Genomic DNA, 22,183 nt, shown 5'->3' with positions numbered 1-22,183 from the left:
AAGATAAGAACTGATTTAAGTAGAAAAGTAACAAATATGAAAGACCATTCAGCCTTTTTTATCTAGTAACAAATGTGAGATTGTATGGAGCAAGATAAATCAATGAATATGTATACTATTACTCAGAGTACTGTTTCCAGACAATTAGAACAAATTTCTAATGTTTAGTGTCACTCTTAGCTGTAGCCTTCATGCCATACTTTAAGGCAATTGTACTTAATAACAATATGAACATTATCAACCTTCATCTAATCCTAGAAACAAGATATTCAAACTGTCATTTCCAGTGTTTTGCAGTATGACATGCAAGCAGTATACAAAAATCTGTTCCAACCAGGTGTCATTTCCAACACATTTGAAAGTCTTATATGAATCTTATAATGTGCCATGAGGTGGCTTACAGAGTCTCTCAGATAAATCCAAAACTCAAAGCAAAGCTTAAAATAATCTACAAAACAAGGCAGTCAAAGAAATGTTGTCTGAGGGAAACATTTGTCATTGGAGTTCATTTAAGGTTGGAAACTTTCACATCATTATGTGTTTAGACTTTTTAATGTACAAAAGACTAATGAAAGTAGAGAAAAATACAGAAACAAAAGAATCAACATTCAAGGCACTTCGTGATTGTTTCCTGTAAGAAGGATTGGATGACTGGGCTGAGGCAAAATGTATATCAATGTTACCATGTTACAATGATACTGATGCCTCAAGTCATACTGCAGCCTCTAATACATATCGGAAAATTTGTAAAAAGAAGTAAAATTAAATTAATCGACTGTATTTTGCCAGACATAATACAAGAGATATTTCCGAATATGGCAGTTGATTAAAAAGGAATGTTTTTACTGAAAAGGTCAAATTAAGAAATAACTAGTAGATAACATCTACTCTCTTAAGGACTCTCAAATCTGGACGAGCCAATGGGTTGCAACAGGCTATTGTATTGCCTAACCCTCTCCCCCTTCCTCGGTACCAACTTCTTTTCCCCATCACCCCTACCCCTACAAAGCGAATTATGCCACTGAACTCTCACTACCATGACAATATTGCAAAGCCACTATTCATAAAACTTGAGGAAATCTTACTGTAGAAGCTTTTTTCAAAGAAAGTAACGAAACCGAATGGTATTTTTGTGGATCGAAGACTGAAAAATGTTACCAATAAGAAAGTAACAAAAACAGAACAGGTATTACAGCTCTGATCTATTGGTCTCGAGATGTGACTTCTTCGACGTTTGACTGTCTGTATCAATGTCATTAATATTATTTGCCTCCTCCTCCTCCTCCTCCTCCTCCTCCTCCTCCTCCTCCTCCTCCTCCTCTCCTTGCCATTCGGTTGCATCTGCATCTTCTAAAGCTTCCAAGATCTCTTTAAAGGCCTCTCTGTCAACGTCTTGAATTTCTTCTTTGGTAACCATTCCATCTCTATCGATATCCATGAAATTAAATACCTGGAAGTAGAAGGAGAATGAGTCCAGATTTACATAATTCAATATTACAATATTCTTTTTACTACTCCAAGTCCAATTTCATTTATGTTTCTTGTCAGGGATTATAAAGAAAAAAATTCTCACATGAAACCATTCACATATAATGGGATGTTCACTAATTGACAATATCAAGCTGTTCTGTTGCTTTCTAGTTAGTTTTTACTAATTTCTGAAAAATGGCTGCATTTTATACAAATAAAACCAGAAGACATATCTAACAGGTAATTAAAAGAAGTGAATCCATAACCATTTAACAAGACAACAATTCATAAGAAGAATAGGATTGCACCCTGAAAGGGGACTATTTTTACTTTGCATTAACTAGAGTAGAGAGATACTAACAGACATGCAGAGATCCGGCTGACATTTTATGAAATAATCTATACGTAACAACTTGGTTCATGAAACAAAGATATATCATCAGAAATGAAGCTTTGCATAACCAAGAAACAAAACTACTCACGGCTTTTAGTTCTTCCACACCAGCACCAAAAAAATCCACCCCAACGGGAATGTCACTTTCTTTTAAGACTCCACCTCTCATATCAACAAAATGTAACAACTCCCCTCTGGTAGAATGAAAAATATAGAGAAGGCATCAAGATAAGGCTAGAAAAGTGATAAAATAGTAATAGAAGACTAACTGATTCATGATTGTATTTAACTCATACCATAAATCTATTTTTTCTTGTGTTTCAAACAACGTTCCTCTTGCAAATCAAAGAGGTGATAAGGTGGAGGATGGAATTTGGGGGGGGGAGGATTGTTATACATGGGGGGAGAGGAGGATGGAGTAACGGGGGGAAAATCTGCGACATAGATGAAGAGGATGAAGTAGAAAACGACAATGAAGAAAAAAAAGGTGAAGAAAAGAAGAAGGATAAAGAAGATGACAAAGATGATAAGGATGAGGACAGGAAGAGGATGAAGCAAAAATTGTTAGATTGTTGATGACTACAACAAGAGCTACGACTAACGAGATGACAAAGATGCAGGCGATGATGAAACAGCAGTCGAGTTAATGACTTCACAATCATTCTGAAAAGAGCAATGACCTCATTGCAAAGAAGAGCTTTACCTCATTTGTGCATCGAACGCTTCGGTCACTTCAAAATCACTGAGAGGAGCAAACTCTGGTAATTCTCCCTTCCGTTCACAATCTTCGTCATCGAAGGTGTGTTGATGGGCAAACCAGATGTTAATCGCAAGATTTCTGCCGGCTGAACGGACTTGGTGGGCCCATCTGAGGATATATGCTTTATAAATCAATGGGCTTGTTGGCTGAGGAGTTATCACAAATATTTTATCCATTCTTGTGTCTCACAATATACTCTCAATATCAGTTAATATTGGCATGATGAATTCGCTAAAGGGACCATTTTGTAGAGGTATGTTCCATGTGATACATCAATGACTTGATGAAGAGTAACATATCAGCGATCAGCAGTGGCTGCACTACACGGGAGGGGGGGGGGAGGTAGCCCCCAACCAAATCTGGTACTATCCAAATATATAAAGAGCTAGGCTAATTGTTTGCATTACAAACAGCTTCCAATGCCTACCAAAGTCAGCCTCTAAAACATTTCTATTGGCACATTTTTTAAGAAAAGTCACCCAGGAAAGACCCTGGGCACGAAAAAACCAACTACTAAACGACTGATCTGTTCTCAACCCCAGTCCCCATGCATCAAGACTGTGATCATCTTCAGGTGTGTATCAAGATAATGCTACAAATGATCTTAGCCAAAAGGCAGAGAAGCAAGAAAGGTTATGGTGATTAACTGGCATTACGTTATCAACCAACAGCACTTTGTGGGAAAGAAAGGAAACACTTCATAGTATCAAATTACTGCTCAAAAATAATAACATGAATCTGGTAGGGTGTGAAACATTTTCAGGTATTTTTACACCTTAAATTGAAAATAATTCCATATTATGTGTACATAAATTGATACCCATGATGAGGGGGCGCTTGACTGCCAAAATCCCACCTATTAAAATATTTAACCTACCCACCACCCCTAACGATGATTCAGTGGCGTAGGAAGGTACTTTTGAGTGGGGGGCTGAAGACTGATGGCCGGCCTGGGGGAGGGGGTGTCCCCCTCCCCTTTGGAACTTTTTGCATTTCCAGGTAGCCTCAGATGCAATTTGGTGCAATATAGCACACGTCAACACCCACTCCATTTTGTAAACTTAATTTTGTATTTTCACCAGGCCTTAGATGCAATTTGGTGCTCCAAATGAGATTTTTTTCTCATTTGGAAATGAAAAAGGGGTTTTCTGACTTGCGAAGCGGGGGGCGGAATGATACTTCCGCCCCTCCACATTTTTCACTGGGGGGGCTGGCGCCCCCCCAGCCCCCCCGGTTCCTACGCCCTTGCGATGATTACTCACCTGTAGGGGATATACAAGCAGTCGCCCGCTATCATGGAAACACTATACCAAGGTAGGTCAGCAAACTGTGGGAACTTCACCATGTCCACATGATCAACATCAACATTACTGAAACTTCCCGCAACGTTGAAGTCCAAGTCTTCTGCATATGACTGCATGGAGAAGAAATATAGCTGAAATTGAAACCAGTCTGGATGAAGGTGAGGGCATTAACACTTAAGTATTATGTGTGTTTGTGTGTATATAAGACTTTATCATGGGGGAAAATGGCTAGGAATGACGCTGGAACCAGTCGGTCAAAAGTGATGGTATCTGAAACGCTCAATACATTATGTACATCTTCCATCTGGCTGAAACTACAAGAGTAGAGAAAGGATTGAAGAAATGAATAGCTAATTGAGAATTATTAATAAAGCCTTCAAAAGGGAAATTGGGAACATGTACGGATAAAAACTCTTCCAAATATGTTATAAATTAAGGGCAACAAAGTAACTGAATACAGATGGCTCAGAGTCGCTTCTATTGCCATTAAATTCATTACAACAGGTCAGTGAATACAAGCCTACATGGAAGCAGCAACATAGTGTCACCCTACACACACACACACAAAATGTTTCTCATAGAACTAGCTAATTTGCATATGGAACTTTGGGCTGCAATTGCTATTCAATCAAGTGATTAAACTAATAACCATAAGTGAAAAGAAATACGGTATTGATGCTTCACAGAGTTCCTACAGAGTACTGTATGAACACACTAATTAATACAGTAGTTATTCAAACAGAAAATTGAGGGATTGTAGTGAAACTCAGAGAGAAGATCACTGGTCATATCTTGATCAGCGATGTTATCACTTAATAATGAGTAAGACGATTGTCTGTCATTAAGTAACAAGATGCTATCAAGTCAGGCATTGTGTCTCTCATCACAGTTTCATTATTAAATTAAAAAGTGTCCAACAAAAAACAGAGTATGACTAAAACATGATCGAGACTAAATAAAATCCCCTGCTGCATGACACTGAAACAATAACTACTTTATGTCCTTTGGGCACCTGGGTTCTAAATACAGTTAACAATCAAATTCACAATTAAATTAACAATTAAAATCCTTTGTTATAAAGAAAGAGAAGTAGCTGACAAATACAGAAGCTTCAAATTAGATCTTAAATTAGATCTCAAGGCCAGAATATTGCTTAGATCATCAATTACAATTCATCAATACTTTGCTTACACACAGTTTCAAGTAAATGAAGTTTATCAATGATGTTTAAGAATATTTGCAAGATTCCTTATTTACTTTCATGGTCAAACTTGATTGGTTGAGTAAATATGGTTCTGCATTTGTACAGTAACTGAAGACAGTAAGTAATTCGGTTCCTGATTTTCAGGCACAGAACCCCCTACTTATAAGCTACATTAAGGTATATCCCATTATATGGTTTTATAGCACAGATTTTACAGAGAAATATTTGGGTGTAAAGAAAGCACTATGGCTGACACAAAGTCAAATGCCAAAAATATGGCAACTATTTCCAATTTTTCTCTCTTAGCTGACAAATTTGTTTCTCTGACAAATTTGTCTCTAACTCCATATGATGGGGGTCAAATAAGCTACTATTAAATTACAAATAATTTCAGCAAAACAATAAATCTTTCAAGATATTCAAATCAACAAACACATGGCTATTTCAGACTAAAACATGTCAACATACAGTAATATGAGTAAACTTAAAGTGTGCCATGGAGAACTTCTTACCCTTGGTACTAAGACTAGCTGTTTTGTCCCATCAAGGAGACAATTAATATTATCTAAAGCATCAAAGTGAAATGTTGAATTGGTACCACCACTGCTGAACCAGGAAACTGCATCCATCAGGTTGTCAAGGAAACCACCACATAGCAAACTCTTAATGATCCATACATCACCTGCAACATAAAACAAATGAAAAACAGATATTTGTAACATAATGTTACACAGCCCATTAGCCATCCAATTTTAGTTTTCCAAAAATTAATCAAAGTTTTCATGAAATCTATAATGTGGTCTTTACTTAGTGATGTGAAACAAAACAGTGGATGCAAATTGGGGGGAGTGTGTGTGGGGGGCTCTAGGTTAATAGAAAAACAGCCTCCCAATTATTTTACCGCAATTTGTCTCCCTGCAACATTTCACTGGCTCCATTTAAGCTTCCAGGTTACACTGTTAACAGGCATCCCATATATTGGAAGCCTGTCAGAGACACTGTTAGTAAATGCATCCAACAGAATGTCATGCAACACAATGTACAGCTCAGACATATGGTCTGAGAGGTACTTGCAACAAAACAGAGCTCCATCAACTGATTAACATTACGAAGACGAAGCATGATCAAGTGCATACCCATCATTTGCTTGGGAAGGCTGTTTACCATGTAGATGTCACTGTCATTGTACTGGTTGAGGAATTCTTTCAATGGCATCGTCCAGAGGCTCTTCGATCTGTTTTCCTTCTTTCCTTGTTCTACATCTACACTGAGGTGACCATACTTAGATCTGGTGCCAACAAAAAAATCAAATAGGAGAACTTAAACTATATAACACCACAAGAAAACAAACAAAAACTAAAAAATTACATTAAACTCCAGCCAGTAAGTAAACTTACAAAGTAAACAGTGGTCATTTGCAAGAAGGCAACTCACCCTCATCTGTAGGCTTCAAGCATAAATCTCATTATTCTCTATTTAAGAACAGTTTCTCCACCTCCTAGTTACATCTGACAGCCTGCTAATACTGCCCAGGTGGCATACAATAAGACAATACCACCAAATCTTTGTGCATCACAAAGGAATGGAATGTGTTTTTACTGGCATGCAGTGCAAGAATGGTATGAACTCAGGTACAGCTGAAGAAGTACTTTTGGGCTCTACACAATGGGGATAGCCAATGGAATGTGAGCTTTGGGCTTTAGTTAAACTTGTGTATTTTGTTACATCCTTAACATTTTATTCATCTAACATTTCTTTCATCATTGAGCAAATGAAGATCCCAGCCTGTATAAAACAACCTAGAAAGAATTAGTTTACTTCCAAACAGTCACAATAAAAAACAAAATGGTTGTTAAGTACTTTTGGGCTGTACACAATGGGGATAGCCAATGGAATGTGAGCTTTGGGCTTTAGTAAAACTTTTGTATTTGTTACATCCTTAACATTTTATTCATCTAACATTTATTTCATCATTGAGCAAATGAAGATCCCAGCCTGTATAAAACAACCTAGAAAGAATTGGTTTACATCCAAACAGTCACAATAAAAAACAAAATGATTTGTAAACTAGATTGTTGTAAACAGTGCTCTATATAGAGGAAATCCAACTGAGACTTACTTTAAATAGTTGTCATTCCAGAGCTTGAAGGCAGGCATATCCTTGGCATGTCCTTTTATAAGGAAAGGTCGGCTACCCCGGACATAGTTCTGGTAAAATTGCTGAGGATGTGGAGCTGACGGTAAAATATCAACGCCTGGAGATTCTGGGGGTCTATGGGACCCGAGGGGAAGCATGTGACCTGGGTTATCGACTCCGACTTTAAATTTGTGTCCGATTGATCCAGGGAGGATCAGAACCAGTAGGTTGCAGAGGATGTAATTTCCAATGGTAACATACTCTGAACGGTTGAGCATCATGGTTGGGATTGAAGTTTTCAAAAATTCTGAAATAAAAAGTTATGAGTATGAAGTGTATCTGTATTTTGTGACAAGAGACAATAATGAAAAGTCTAAGAGACACTGTGACTTTCATGAAACAAAGTCTAGGCAATCATTTGCTTTTGGGTTTTGGTTATGACATGCTGATACTGTACACAAGCACACACTGTTGGGATAATATTGACCATATTACGCTGATTAGAATTAATGTAAATAATGTCATTATTTTCCTATACATTAGCCTGAACAAATATAGTATTAGGGACACATCATATAGCCTCTAGGCCCATAATGTTGTAGGCCGAGTCTATGAACTTTAGTAGTGTAGCATGGTGAGCTCATAATTGATGCACTTAAGGATTTGTAAAGATCTCAAAATATTTCTTGTTCTGTGCCTACGCAACATACCATTGAGCAGAATTTGACGACAAAATGTCTGCGATGTCAAGATCTTTCACACCCCGAAGTTGATACATTCGTCGATAAGCTAAAGTAGTGTAGGCCTAAGTATACATCCACTGACTCTTGATGCTGTTTGCTATGCTCTGAGCCTCTAAGCTCAGGTCCCAGAGAGTAGTGGTATCATGTTGATAACATTTTGGTTATTTTTCTGATGCCACCATCCATCATCGAGTTTAATCAATCTGGAGGATTCATGTCAATTGGACGCGCGTACCATGCATGGAGGGTCATGTGATGTGTTCCAAACTGATATTTCTCTGTAGCAGTTCGAGAATAGGGTTAGTGACTTCGTGAAAGATTTGCACTAAGACGGATCGGACATGTAAACTAACGGCGTAAGAAGGTACTGGCCTACGAAATAGTGCTAATATGCTGACGTTAGACATGCTGGCACAGAACAAGTACAGATACATTGGGCTTGCAGCGGGATGTGTATTCATCAAGCACTGCGTGTGAACCAAATCAGTAGTTCCACAGTTGTCAAAAATCCTTTTCGACAAAAAATCGTTCTTGAAATACAATTCAGACATCGACATTTCCCGCTGCAAGCCCAATGTATCTGTACTTGTTCTGTGCCAGCATGTCTAACGTTAGCATATTAGCACTATTTCGTAGGCCTGAAGTACCAGTACCTTCTTACGCCGTTAGTTCCCATGTCCGTATGGCAAGCCGTTTTACTTTTTATTCGATATTTGATGATATCATCAAATATTTGGTGATATCAGCAAATAATTAATGATATCAACAATTAATTGCTGATATTATCAAATGATTTGATGATATTATCAAATAATTGCTGATATCAACAATTATTTGCTGATATCACCAAATAATTGTTGATATCACCAATTCATTTGCTGATATCACCAATTCATTTGTTGATATCACCAAATAATTGCTGATATCAATAAATAATAGCTGATATCAACAAATATTTGCTGATATCAGCAAATGAATTGGTGATATCAGCAAATATTTACTGATATCAGCAAATGAATTGGTGATATCAGCAATTGAATTGATGATATCAGCAAATCATTTGCTGATATCAACAATTCCGACATATCACTAATTAATTAGTGATATGAGGAACCGAATTGCTGATATCATTAAATGATTTGGTGATATCATCAAATGATTTGCTGATATCATCAAATGATTTGCTGATATCACCAATTCATTTGCTGATATCACCAAATAATTGCTGATATCAACAATTATTTGCTGATATCACCAAATATTTGGTGATATCATCAAATATCGAATAAAAGGTAAAACGGCTTGCCATATGTCCGATCCGTCTTGGTGCAAATCTTTCACGAAGGTGGCATACTCCTATTAGCCTCTATATCAATCCGCGGCAAATGTTCTCCTTCAGGAAAAGTGCCAATTAGGAACAGGAGAACAATTTTTTGCTATGTTATCAATTAGGATGTGCTTTTTTGTGGCTTTGATGTTAAAGAACATGAATGGAAGCACATGTGGTTAAAAAATTGGGTCAATTGAGGCAATTTTAGACCCCTTTAGGCCTCCAAGGAGCAGCTTAGGAAATTTGTTTACCACTGAGTGGAGAGGTTTGTTTACAAGTGACGAAAAGTTCCGGCTCTCGTAGCAAAAAATCTACATGGTCATGGTACGGAAAATTGAAGGTGCCATGAAAGGCCAACTTGTCAGCTATCCAGTGATGGGTAGCGTTTAGCAAGTGAAAACTTCTATCTAGGCTTAGAGAAGACATTACTTTTGTGATTTAGTGTGTAAGTCAATGAGGCTTTTAATGGGCGTATGCTACCCGAAGTCACTAACACTATTCTCGAACTGCTACAGAGAAATATAAGTTTGGTACCACCCTGGAACACATCGAACATTGAGGTAAATGAATCATTAAACCCGTTGACATCGAATGACCCTCCATGCATGGTACGCGCGCGCCCAATTGACATAAATCCTCCAGATTTATTAAACTCGATGCAGTCCACCAGATTTACACTCACATAACAATTACACTTCCCTATCTGCTTGTACGTACTACGTACTGTTATCTTCACTTTGCATCGAATTATTACTACGAGACAACGCAACACTGGAAATTCTTACGTTAATGTCATAGACCGATGAAGATAGGTGGGGTGGGTGAGGGTTAACCACCAGAATAAGATCAGTGGGCTTAACACACCCCCTACCACTCACTGGCAGACAATTTTACAATTAATCCTAGTGCACAGTACGTAAATACATAGCCTGTGTATGCCTATGGGGTATAACCCAATCAGTCGAAAACTTGTTACATTGTTTCAAACCTTGCAAAACATAGCACCAATTTTCATCTAAACATCCTCCATTTTAATGAAATTTCTTAAAGGGAAGATGATACCCCTCACTTACCATCTGACCCCCCCCCCCACTCCAGTACAAGAAAGGTGGTTGTGCCCAGGCTGTCAATATCCATTATTTTATCGATCTGTGCAAAACATGAAAAAAACCAAGAGGCAACGTCTTTGCTTTCATTTGAAGCTGCTAAAAACGAACTCTGACACCAATTTCTACTATGGACAGGTTGGTTTCCGTTAATTGAGCTGTATTATCTGAACTCGATACAGGTTTGCAGGTAGCATTCGCAGTACCACACACAGCTTAACCAACACTCTTCTTCACTAGCCAGATATGAATAACTACAGTATAATTATGTGTGAAGAGGCAGGTTAGATAGTGTAATGCAAAATGATCATTGGCATCAAATGCTTTTAGCTTGGTGGAAAAGCTAAGAAAAGGGACCAAGGGATTAATGAAAATGTAGAAATATACTAGAACTGAGAAGAAGAGGGGCGGTAGGGGTGGGTGGCATGTGGGGAGATGGGTCTGGTCTTGATCCATTAAAATTACATTGGGGAAGTGTAGTACCTTGTACAACCAGTCCTGAATAAACATTTGTACTTCAATGCCTGAACAGTCTTTCCCTTTATGTGGTGTAGATAGGTTATTCAGCATTGTAATATTTTGTTTCAACCAAGTCAGATGTTAGACAATCCAAGGCAAAGGTAGCAAAAGAAAGCTACCTGAATAAGTGGGGATGGGATGGCGGGGGGGGGGGGGGCTTATGATCCTGGCATTAAAATGGTAATGATCATTGAATTCTTTCATTGAAGGAGACCAACTGATATATTTATGAAAAAAGAAATGAAAATACCCTTTTTTTCACTTTTCCATCACCTTTTATATATTGACAACAGTATAAAATATATGGCATTAAAGTTTGCTGGCAAGATAAGAACTGATTTATTTTAGTAGAAAAGTAACAAATATGAAAGACCATTTAGCCTTTTTTATCTATTCCAATAGTAACAAATGTGAGAATGTATGAAGCAAGATAAATAAATGAATATCCATACTCAGATTAATACTGTTTCCAGTCAATTAGAACAAATTTCTAATGTTTTGTGTCACTCTTAGCTGTAGCCTTCATACCATACTATAAGGCAATTGTACTTAATAACAGTATGAACATTATCAACCTTCATCTAATCGTAGAAACAAGATATTCAAAGTGTCATTTCCAGTGTTTTGCAGTGTGACATGCAAGCAGTATACAAAAGTTGTTCCAGCCAGGTGTCATTTCCAACTCATTTAAAAGTATTATATGAATAGATAATATATCTTATAATGTGCAACGAGTTGGCTAACAGATTCTCCCCAATAAATCCAAAACTCAAAGCAACGCTTAATATAATCTACAAAACAAGGCAGTCAAAGAAATATTGTCTAAGAAACATTTGTCATACAACATTTATAGTAATTCTTATGCCAATTTGGAGTTCATGTAAGGTTGGAAACTTTCACATCATTATGTGTTTAGTCTTTTTAATGTACAAAAGACTAATGAAAGTAGAGAAAAATACAGAAAATACAGAAACAAAAGAATCAACATTCAAGGCACTTGGTGATTGTTTCCTGGAAGCAGGAATGAATGACTGGGCTGAGGAAAAATGTATATCAATGTAACCATGTTACAATGATACTGATGCCTTCAGTCATACTGCAGGCCTCTAATACATATCCGAAAATTTGAAAACAGAAGTAGAATGAAATCGAAGGAGAAAATCGGGAAAATATATTAGGTATTTCAAAGTCTACTACAAGTGAATGCTATGATAAATCCAAGGATTACGAAGAAGTGAGGGATGGGTCGGTGCGAGTTGTGACAATAATATCGTCTGCTTCATTTGGATACAAAAGGTATCAAATGAATTCACACATCAGAAATGTTCACCAATTTTTAATGTAATAATAAATTATTAGGAAAGGAAGCTACGTAGAGAGGCACGCATGCACTACTGTTTGTTGGAAGATGAACCAAAGTTTGTTTTACAATGTTCAATTCAGTTTTCGACTATTTTCTATATGGCAAGCTTTTACATCTGTATATTGCCAGTCATAAAACAAGAGATATTTCTGAATACGGCAGTTGATTTAAAAGGATTTTTTTCTTCATTTTTTTACGTACAATTTGACCATGTCAGTGTTATACAGGGAAAGAGCAAAAACTGAAAAGGTCAAATTGAGAAATTACTAGTAAATAACATATACTCTCTTAAGGACTCTCAAATCTGTCAATGGGTTGCGACCTGTAGGCTATTATATTGCCTAACCCTCTCCCCCTTCCTCGGTACCAACTTCTTTTCCCCATCACCCCTACCCCTACATAGAGAATTACGCCACTGAACTCTCACTACCATGATATATATTGCAAAGCCACTATTCATAAAACTTGAGAAATCCTACCGTAGAAGCTTTTTCAAAGAAAGTAACAAAACCGAATGGTATTAATTTGGAATGAAGACTGAAAAAATGTTACCGATCAAAAGAAGAAAGCAACAAAACCAGAACAGGTATCACAGCTCTGATCTATTGGTCTCGAGATGTGACTTCTTTGACTTTTGACTGTCTGTATCAATGTCATTAATATCATTTGCCTCCTGCTCTCCTTGCCATTCGGTTGCATCTGCATCTTCTAAAGCTTCCAAGATCTCTTTAAAGGCCTCTCTGTCAACGTCTTGAATTTCTTCTTTGGTAACCGTTCCATCTCTATCGATATCCATGAAATTAAATACCTGGAAGTAGAAGAAGAAGAACGAGTCCAGATTTACATATTTCAATATTTGAATATTCTTTTTACTTCTCCAAGTCCAATTTCATTTATGTTTCTTGTCAGGGATTATAAAGAAAAAAATTCTCACATGAAACCATTCACATTTATAATGGGATGTTCACGAATTGACAATATCAAGCTGTTCTGTTGCTTTCTAGTTAGTTTATACTAATTTCTGAAAAATGGCTGCATTTTATACAAATAAAACCTGAAGACATATCTAACAGTAAATTAAAAGAAGTGAATCCATAACCATTTAACAAGACAACAATTCATAAGAAGAATAGGATTGCACCCTGAAATGGGACTATTTTTACTTTGCATAAACTAGAGTAGAGAGATACTAACAGACATGCAGAGATCCGGCTGACATTTTATGAAATAATCTATACGTAACAACTTGGTTCATGAAACAAAGATATATCATCAGAAATGAAGCTTTGCTATAACGAAGAAACAAACTACTCACGGCTTTTAGTTCTTCCTCACCAGCACCAAAATAAGCCATCCCAATGGGTATATCACTGTCTTTTAAGACGCCACCTCTCATATCAGCAAAATGTAACAACTCCCCTCTGGTAGAATGAAAAAGATAGAGTTGACATCAAGATAAGGCTAGAAGAGTGATCAAATAGTTATAAAAGACTTACTGATTCATGATTGTATTTAAACTCAAACCATAAATCTGTTTTTTCTTGTGTTTCAAACAACTCTTGCAAAGAAAAGAGGTGACAAGGTGGAGGATGGAATTTGGGGGGGGAAGGAGGAATACATGGGGGGGGGAGGGGATGGAGTAACGGGGGCAAAATCTGCGACAAAGATGAAGAGGATGAGGCAGAAGACGACAATGAAGAAGAAAAAGGTGAAGAAAAGAAAGAAGGATAAAAAAAAGATGACAAAGAGGATGAGGATGAGGACAGGAAGAGGATGAAGCAAAAATTGTTAGGCATTGATGACTACAACAAGAAGGACGTCTAACGAGATGACAAAGACGAGGGCGATGATGAAACAGCAGTCGAGTTAATGACTTCACAATCATTCTGAAAAGAGCAATGACCTCATTGCAAAGAAGAGCTTTACCTCATTTGTGCATCGTACGCTTCGGTCACTTCAAAATCACTGAGAGGAGCAAACTCTGGTAATTCTCCCTTCCGTTCACAATCTTCGTCATCGAAGGTGTGTTGATGGGCAAACCAGATGTTAATCGCAAGATTTCTGCCGGCTGAACGGACTTGGTGGGCCCATCTGAGGATATATGCATTATAAATCAATGGGCTTGTTGGCTGAGGAGTTATCACAAATAGTTTATCCATTCTTGTGTCTCACAATATACTCTCAATATCAATTAATATTGGCATGATGAATTCGCTAAAGGGACCATTTTGCAGAGGTATGTTCCATGTGATACATCAATGACTTGATGAAGAGTATCATATCAGCGATCAGCAGTGGATGCACTACACGGGAGGGGGGGGGGGGGGTAGCCCCCAACCAAATCTGGTACTACCCAAATATATATAGAGCTAGGCTAATTGTTTGCATTACAAACAGCTTCCAATGTCTACCAAAGTCGACCTCTAAAACATTTCTTTTGGCACATTTTTTAAGAAAAGTCACCCAGGAAAGACCCTGGCCCCGAAAAACCAACTACTAAACGACTGATCCGCTCTCAACCCCAGTCCACATGCATCAAGACTGTGATCATCTTCAGGTGTGTATCAAGATTCCCCTAGAAGGGGAACATTATGCTACAAATGATCTTAGCCAAAAGGCAGAGAAGGGGGAAAGGTTATGGTGATTAACTGGCATTACGATATCAACCAACAGCACTTTGTGGGAAAGAAAGGAAACACTTCATAGTATCAAATTACTGCTCAAAAATAATAATATTAATCTGGTGGGGTGTGAAACACTTTCAGGTATTTTTATACCTTAAATTGAAAATTATTCCATATTATGTGTACATAAATTGGTACCCATGATGAGGGGTCGCTTGACTGCCAAAATCCCACCACCCCTAAAGATGATTACTCACCTGTAGGGGATATACAAGCAGTCGCCCGCTACCATGGAAACACTATACCAAGGTAGGTCAGCAAACTGTGGGAACTTCACCATGTCCACATGATCAACATCAACATTACTGAAACTTCCCGCAACGTTAAAGTCCAAGTCTTCTGCATATGACTGCATGGAGAAGAAATATAGCTAAGTATGAAATTGAAACCAGTCTGGATGAAGGTGAGGGCATTAACTGTATATGACCTTTATGGGGTAAAATTGGCTAGGAATACTGGAACCAGTCTGGCAAAAGTGATGGTATATGTAAGGCTCAATACACTATGTACATCTTACATCCGGCAAAAACTAAAAGAAATAGAGAAAGAATGAACAGCTAATTAAACAGGGAAATTGGGAACATGTTCGGATAAAAACTCTTCCAAATTGAAGTTGAAATACATTATAGATTATGGGGCAACAAACTGACTGAATACAGAAAGCTCAAAGTCGCTTCTATTGCCATTAAAACATTTATAACAGGTCAGTGAATACAAGCCTACATTGAAGCAGCAACATTGTGTCACCCTACACACACACTCACACAAAATGTTTCTCATAGAACTAGCTAATTTGCATATGGAACTTTGGCCTGCAATTGCTATTCAATCAAGTGATTAAACTAATAACCATAAGTGAAAAATAATACAGTATTGATGTTTCACAGAGTTCCTACAGAAGTACTGTGTTATCCTTTGTACTAATTGAATTACGGTATATACTGTAGTACTTGTAATTCAGAGTTCCTACAGAGTATGTACACACTAATTAATAAACTAGTTATTCAAATAGAAAATGGATGGGATGTAGTGAAACTCAGAGAGAAGATTACTGGTCATATCTTGATCAGCGATGTTATCACTTAACAATGAGTAAGACGGTTGTCTGTCATTAAAGTAACAAGATGCTATCAAGTCAGGCATTGTGTCTCTCATCACAGTTTCATTATTAAATACAAAGTGTAAAAACTAGACCTTCAGAGTATGATTGAAACATGATCGAGACTAAATTAAATCTCCTGCTATATGACACTGAGGCCTGACACAATAACTATGTCCTTTGTTCACCTGGGTTCTAAATACAATTAACAATCAAATTCACAATTAAATTAACAATTAAAATCCTTTGTTATAAAGAAAGAGAAGTAGCTGACAAGTACAGAAGATTCAAATTAGATCTTAAATTAGATCTCAAGGCCAGAATATTGCTTAGATCATGATGACAATATTCAGCAATATTTTGCTTACAGGTTATTTCAAGTAAATGAAGTTCATCAAATGATTTTTAAGAATTTTGCCAAGATTCCTTATTTCTTGTTATGGTCAAACTTGATTGATATAGAAAATATGGCCCTGCATTTGAACAGTAATTGAAGAAAATAACTATTTCTGTTCCAGATATTAAGGCACAGCTATATTATGTCCTATCCCATTCGATGGGTTTATAGCACAGATTTTGCAGAGAAATATCTGAGTGTTAAGAAAGCAATATGGCTGACACAGAGTCAAAAACCAACAAAATGGCAACTATTTCCAATTTTTCTCTCTCATCTGACAAATTTGGTTCTATCTAACTTGCTTCTTATCATTGATCGACAAATTTGTTTCTAACTTAATATGATGGTCGTTAAGGGGTCAAATAAGCTACTATTAAATTACAAATAATTTCAGCAAAACAATAAATCTTTCAAGATATTCAAATCAACAAACACATGGCTATTTCAGACTAAAACATGTCAACATGGAGAACTTCTTACCCTTGGTACTAAGACTAGCTGTTTTGTTCCATCAATGAGACAATTAATATTATCTAAAGCATCAAAGTGAAACACTGACTTGGTACCGCCACTACTGAACCAGGAAACTGCATCCATCAGGTTGTCAAGGAAACCACCACATAGCAAACTCTTAATGATCCATACATCACCTGCAACAAAAAACAAATGAAAAACAGATATTTGTAACATAATGTTACACAGCCCATTAGCCATTCCAATTTTAGTTTTCCAAAAATTAATCAAAGTTTTCATGAAATCTATAATGTGGTCTTTACTTAGTGATGTGAACAAAACAGTGGATGCAAATTGGGGGGGGGGGGGGGGGAGTGTGTGGGGGGAGTGTGTAGGTTAATAGAAAAACAGCCTCCCAATTATGTCACCGCAATTTGTCTCTCTGCAACATTTCACTGGCTCCATTTAAGCTTCCAGGTTACACTGTTAACAGGCATCCCATAAAATATATATTGGATGCCTGTCAGAGACACTGTTAGTAAATGCATCCAACAGAATTTCATTCAACACAATGTACAGCTCAGACATATGGTCTGAGAGGTACTTGCAACAAAACAGAGCTCCATCAACTGACTAACATTACGAAGACGAAGCAAATTATGATCAAGTGCATACCCATCATTTCCTTAGGAAGGCTGTTTACCATGTAGATGTCACTGTCATTGTACTGGTTGAGGAATTCTTTCAATGGCATCGTCCAGAGGCTCTTCGATCTGTTTTCCTTCTTTCCTTGTTCTACATCTACACTGAGGTGACCATACTTAGATCTGGTGCCAACCAAAAAATCAAATAGGAGAACTTAAACATATATCACCACAAGAAAACAAACAAAAACTAAAAACTTACATTAAACTCCAGCCAGTAAGTAAACTTACCAAGTAAACCATGGTCACTTGCAAGCAGGCAACTCACCCTCATCTGTAGGCTTCAAGCATAAATCTCATTATTCTCTATTTAAGCACAGTTTCTCCACCTCCTAGTTACATCTGACAGCCTGCTAATACTGCCCAGGTGGCATACAATAAGACAATACCACCAAATCTTTTTGCATCACAAAGGAATGGAATGTGTTTTTACTGGCATGCAGTGCAAGATTGGTATGAACTCAGGTACAGCTGAAGAAGTACTTTTGGGCTCTACACAATGGGGATAGCCAATGGAATGTGAGCTTTTGGCTTTAGTTAAACTTGTGTATTTTGTTACATCCTTAACATTTTATTCATCTAACATTTCTTTCATCATTGAGCAAATGAAGATCCCAGCCTGTATAAAACAACCTAGAAAGAATTAGTTTACTTCCAAACAGTCACAATAAAAAACAAAATGGTTGTTAAGTACTTTTGGGCTGTACACAATGGGGATAGCCAATGGAATGTGAGCTTTGGGCTTTAGTAAAACTTTTGTATTTGTTACATCCTTAACATTTTATTCATCTAACATTTCTTTCATCATTGAGCAAATGAAGATCCCAGCCTGTATAAAACAACCTAGAAAGAATTAGTTTACTTCCAAACAGTCACAATAAAAAACAAAATGGTTGTTAAGTACTTTTGGGCTGTACACAATGGGGATAGCCAATGGAATGTGAGCTTTGGGCTTTAGTTAAACTTTTGTTTTTTTGTTACATCCTTAACATTTTATTCATCTAACATTTATTTCATCATTGAGCAAATGAAGATCCCAGCCTGTATAAAACAACCTAGAAAGAATTGGTTTACATCCAAACAGTCACAATAAAAAACAAAATGGTTTGTAAACTAGATTGTTGTAAACAGTGCTCTATATAGAGGAAATCCAACTGAGACTTACTTTAAATAGTTGTCATTCCAGAGCTTGAAGGCAGGCATATCCTTGGCATGTCCTTTTATTAGGAAAGGTCGGCTACCCCGGACATAGTTCTGGTAAAATTGCTGAGGATGTGGAGCTGACGGTAAAATATCAACGCCTGGAGATTCTGGGGGTCTATGGGACCCGAGGGGAAGCATGTGACCTGGGTTATCGACTCCGACTTTGTGTCCGATTGATCCAGGGAGGATCAGAACCAGTAGGTTGCAGAGGATGTAATTTCCAATGGTAACATATTCTGAACGGTTGAGCATCATGGTTGGGATTGAAGTTTTCAAAAATTCTGAAATAAAAAGTTATGAGTATGATGTATCTGTATTTTGTGACAAGAGACAATAATGAAACTTCTAAGAGACACTGTGACTTTCATAAAACAAAGTCTAGGCAATCATTTGCTTTTGGGTTTTGGTTATGACATGCTGATACTGTACACAAGCACACACTGTTCGGATATTGACCTTATTATGCTGATTAGAATTAATGTAAATAATGTCATTATTTTCCTATCATAATCTGAGACTCAATTTATTAGATTCTAGATTAGGAGCTACACAGTTGGTTTCATACATTAGCCTGAACAAATATAGTATTAGGGACACATATAGCCTCTAGGCCCATAATGTTGTAGGCCGAGTCTATGAACTTTAGTAGTGTAGCATGGTGAGCTCATAATTGATGCACTTAAGGATTTGTAAAGATCTCAAAATATTTCTTGTTCTGTGCCTACTTAACATACTACGAAAAATGTCTGCGATGTCAAGATCTTTCACACCCCGAAGTTGATACATTCGTCGATAAGCTAAAGTAGTGTAGGCCTAAGTATGCATCCACTGACTCTTGGTGCTGTTTGCTATGCTCTGAGCCTCTTAGCTCAGGTCCCAGAGAGTAGTGGTATCATGTTGATAACATTTTGGTTATTTTTAGGGAGTAAGATATCCAAATGCCCCAAATTTGGGCAAAACTTGGGGAGGGTATTAATAGCTTAATAAAAAACTACAATTTGATCAGCACATACCTGAAATGGATTCAAACGTATGAAATATGTAACTCTATTCCGCTGCAAAAAAGGTTTAGGTTGCCTGCTGTATCGTAGCTAGTAATATTTTAGGCGCATCAATTATGAAGCTTTTACTATACTAATTCACAACAGCAAGCCTATGCCAGGTTGCTTAGCCTATAGCCTAGGTTGCTTTATTGCGAGTTGAACTGACCTCCTGTTTGGTATAAATGTTAAATCTAAAACGTTGCAATAACACTAATAAAATGATGGCCGTTTATTGACTGGCTTTACATGACTAGGTTAAATGCTAATTACATTATTTTAGTATAGTCAGTATTGCGAAGTTCGGCATACTGCGAGGTTCGGACACCCTAAGAAATACACGATTTCACCATGAAAATCTACAGGAAGAGTCAAATTTCACCAAAAAGTACGAAGCTACAGTTATTTTCTCTCCAAAATGACCCGCGTGCAAGAAATTACTTACATATTTGTCAATAAAATGACGAAGATCTATGAAGTCTGTTATAATTACTGAAAGAGCAACTGCGCCACCAATTTTATCACCAGCGCCACACTGTGGGTTGCGTGTCCGAACTTCGCAATACTCTAGCAAAGAAATACCAGTTCCACAATCACGAAGAATCTTCTTGGAAAACAACGTGAAAACAGTTTGCAGGAAAGAAAGTTTGGCCGTGTATCGTACTATAACAAAATTCTCCCACCTTATGAAGTATATTTTCAAATGATTTATACCAGAAGATTTAGTTTTGGGGTGTTTTAAGTCTTAAGTGTCCGAACTTCGAAGTCACCATGCTACTGCATGCAATTGTCGCGTAACAGGTACATTTGTTGTAACATTAGGCCTAGGCTAGGTAGAATGGAATTAGATTTGAACCCGAGATTATATTTGTACAGCGACCTGGTATTCACGAAATAGGCCTACCTTGCCAAATAGCTAAAAACGAGTTAATTGTTTCTCTGCAAAACGACTGCAAACGAGATAGTAACTCCACTACTTCGCTGGGGTCTGTCTGGATCCCCGGGCCTTCCGCTGGACTGTCGCGTCCATACAATTGGCATTTGGTGTCCAAATTGAGCAAGATAGATGATAGATGGAGCTATGCTACTGTACGTGTTATAACTTAAGGTGGCATACTCATATTAGAGTCTATATCCATCCGCACGATTGTTCTTCTAGCTCAGGAAAAGTGCCAAAAAGCAGCAGGAGAACATCTTTTTTTACCTGTTATCAATCAATCTTTACGGGGCTTGCATGTTGAAGAGCATGAATGGAAGTACATGTGGTGCAAAAATTGGGTCAATTGTTGCAATTTTAGACCCCTTTAGGCCTCCAAGGAGCAGCATACGTTGATTGAAGAGGTTTGTTTATAAGTGGCAAAAACTTCAGGCTCTGATAGCAAAAAAATCTACACGGTCATGATACAAAAAATTGATGGTGCCATGAAAGGCCAACTTGTCAGCTATCCGGTGATGGGTAATGTTTAGCTTGTGAGAATTTCAATCTAAACTTTGAGACCACATTACTTTTATGATTTAGTGTGTAAGTCAATGGGGCTTTTAATGGGTGTATGCTACAGTAACTTAATGGATGTTCAGCGTGTGTTACTATGGGTAGCTGCATTTATTTTTTTTGGCATGAAAAAAAACAACCCCAAAAGGCTAGGCCAAATTAAAAAGAAATAGCATGCTCTGATACAATTTAAATATTGTATACAAATGGCTGGCAATGGTTATAAATAACAAACTTAAAAAGTTCATTCTCATTTGTCATGTTTGCCATGATTGAAAGAATTTGCCAATATGGGATGAGTCACAAGACAAGATTTTCAGAGATCCTGGCTTATTTATCACTTAACATTGGAAGTTTGATGGAATAAAAACTGACTAAGAAAGACAAAAACAAGAGTGTAATATATAGACTTTATTTTAAATAATACATCTACAAATTTCAGTATACTCTCTAGTGACTATTATGAGTCTATTGCACACTAATATAGAAAGATATATAGGTGACTGATTGTACATTGCCTCTAATCAGTCAAACATGAACAATGAAACGGAAAGTGTAATTAATTAAGTCTAGTACAGAATTATTGTCCTTGATTACGCACTCAGAACATTTTGTACTTTCTAAGCTTAAAGCTATATATGATGACTGCATGCAGATGCATATGTAGCCTTGTAACTTATCACACCAAACTGTCCTCCATAGAGAGAAAGGAAAACAGGTAAGCTACACATGAACATTATGTGATGTTAAGATGATAAATATTAAGATGATTGTTATTAAA

At 37.2% G+C, this 22,183-nt stretch overlaps 2 protein-coding genes across 2 annotated transcripts; both read right to left on the bottom strand.

Annotated features, from left to right (window-relative positions):
• Positions 1-1,189: 1,189 nt before the first annotated feature.
• On the bottom strand, positions 1,190-8,559 carry LOC139979014 (bifunctional peptidase and (3S)-lysyl hydroxylase JMJD7-like). The gene is made up of 8 exons (XM_071989652.1): positions 7,980-8,559; positions 7,252-7,576; positions 6,269-6,420; positions 5,645-5,814; positions 3,887-4,038; positions 2,568-2,732; positions 1,953-2,058; positions 1,190-1,450 (listed from the first exon to the last, which is right to left on the bottom strand). The coding sequence occupies exons 2-8, from the start codon at positions 7,548-7,550 to the stop codon at positions 1,190-1,192; spliced, it is 1,305 nt and encodes a 434-aa protein (XP_071845753.1). The 5' UTR covers positions 7,551-7,576; positions 7,980-8,559.
• Positions 8,560-12,318: 3,759 nt separating this feature from the next.
• LOC139978461 (bifunctional peptidase and (3S)-lysyl hydroxylase Jmjd7-like) lies at positions 12,319-20,995 on the bottom strand. Its single transcript, XM_071988716.1, has 8 exons — positions 20,815-20,995; positions 18,833-19,151; positions 17,639-17,790; positions 16,991-17,160; positions 15,212-15,363; positions 14,257-14,421; positions 13,646-13,751; positions 12,319-13,138 (listed from the first exon to the last, which is right to left on the bottom strand). Exons 2-8 carry the CDS (start codon positions 19,123-19,125, stop codon positions 12,920-12,922), a joined length of 1,257 nt encoding a protein of 418 aa, XP_071844817.1. The 5' UTR covers positions 19,126-19,151; positions 20,815-20,995; the 3' UTR covers positions 12,319-12,919.
• Between the last annotated feature and the right edge of the window lie 1,188 nt (positions 20,996-22,183).

Source organism: Apostichopus japonicus, chromosome 13 (genome assembly GCF_037975245.1).
Source record: "Apostichopus japonicus isolate 1M-3 chromosome 13, ASM3797524v1, whole genome shotgun sequence".
Classification (NCBI taxonomy): Eukaryota; Metazoa; Echinodermata; class Holothuroidea; order Aspidochirotida; family Stichopodidae; genus Apostichopus; species Apostichopus japonicus.
This window is presented reverse-complemented; position numbering and strand designations above follow the sequence as displayed.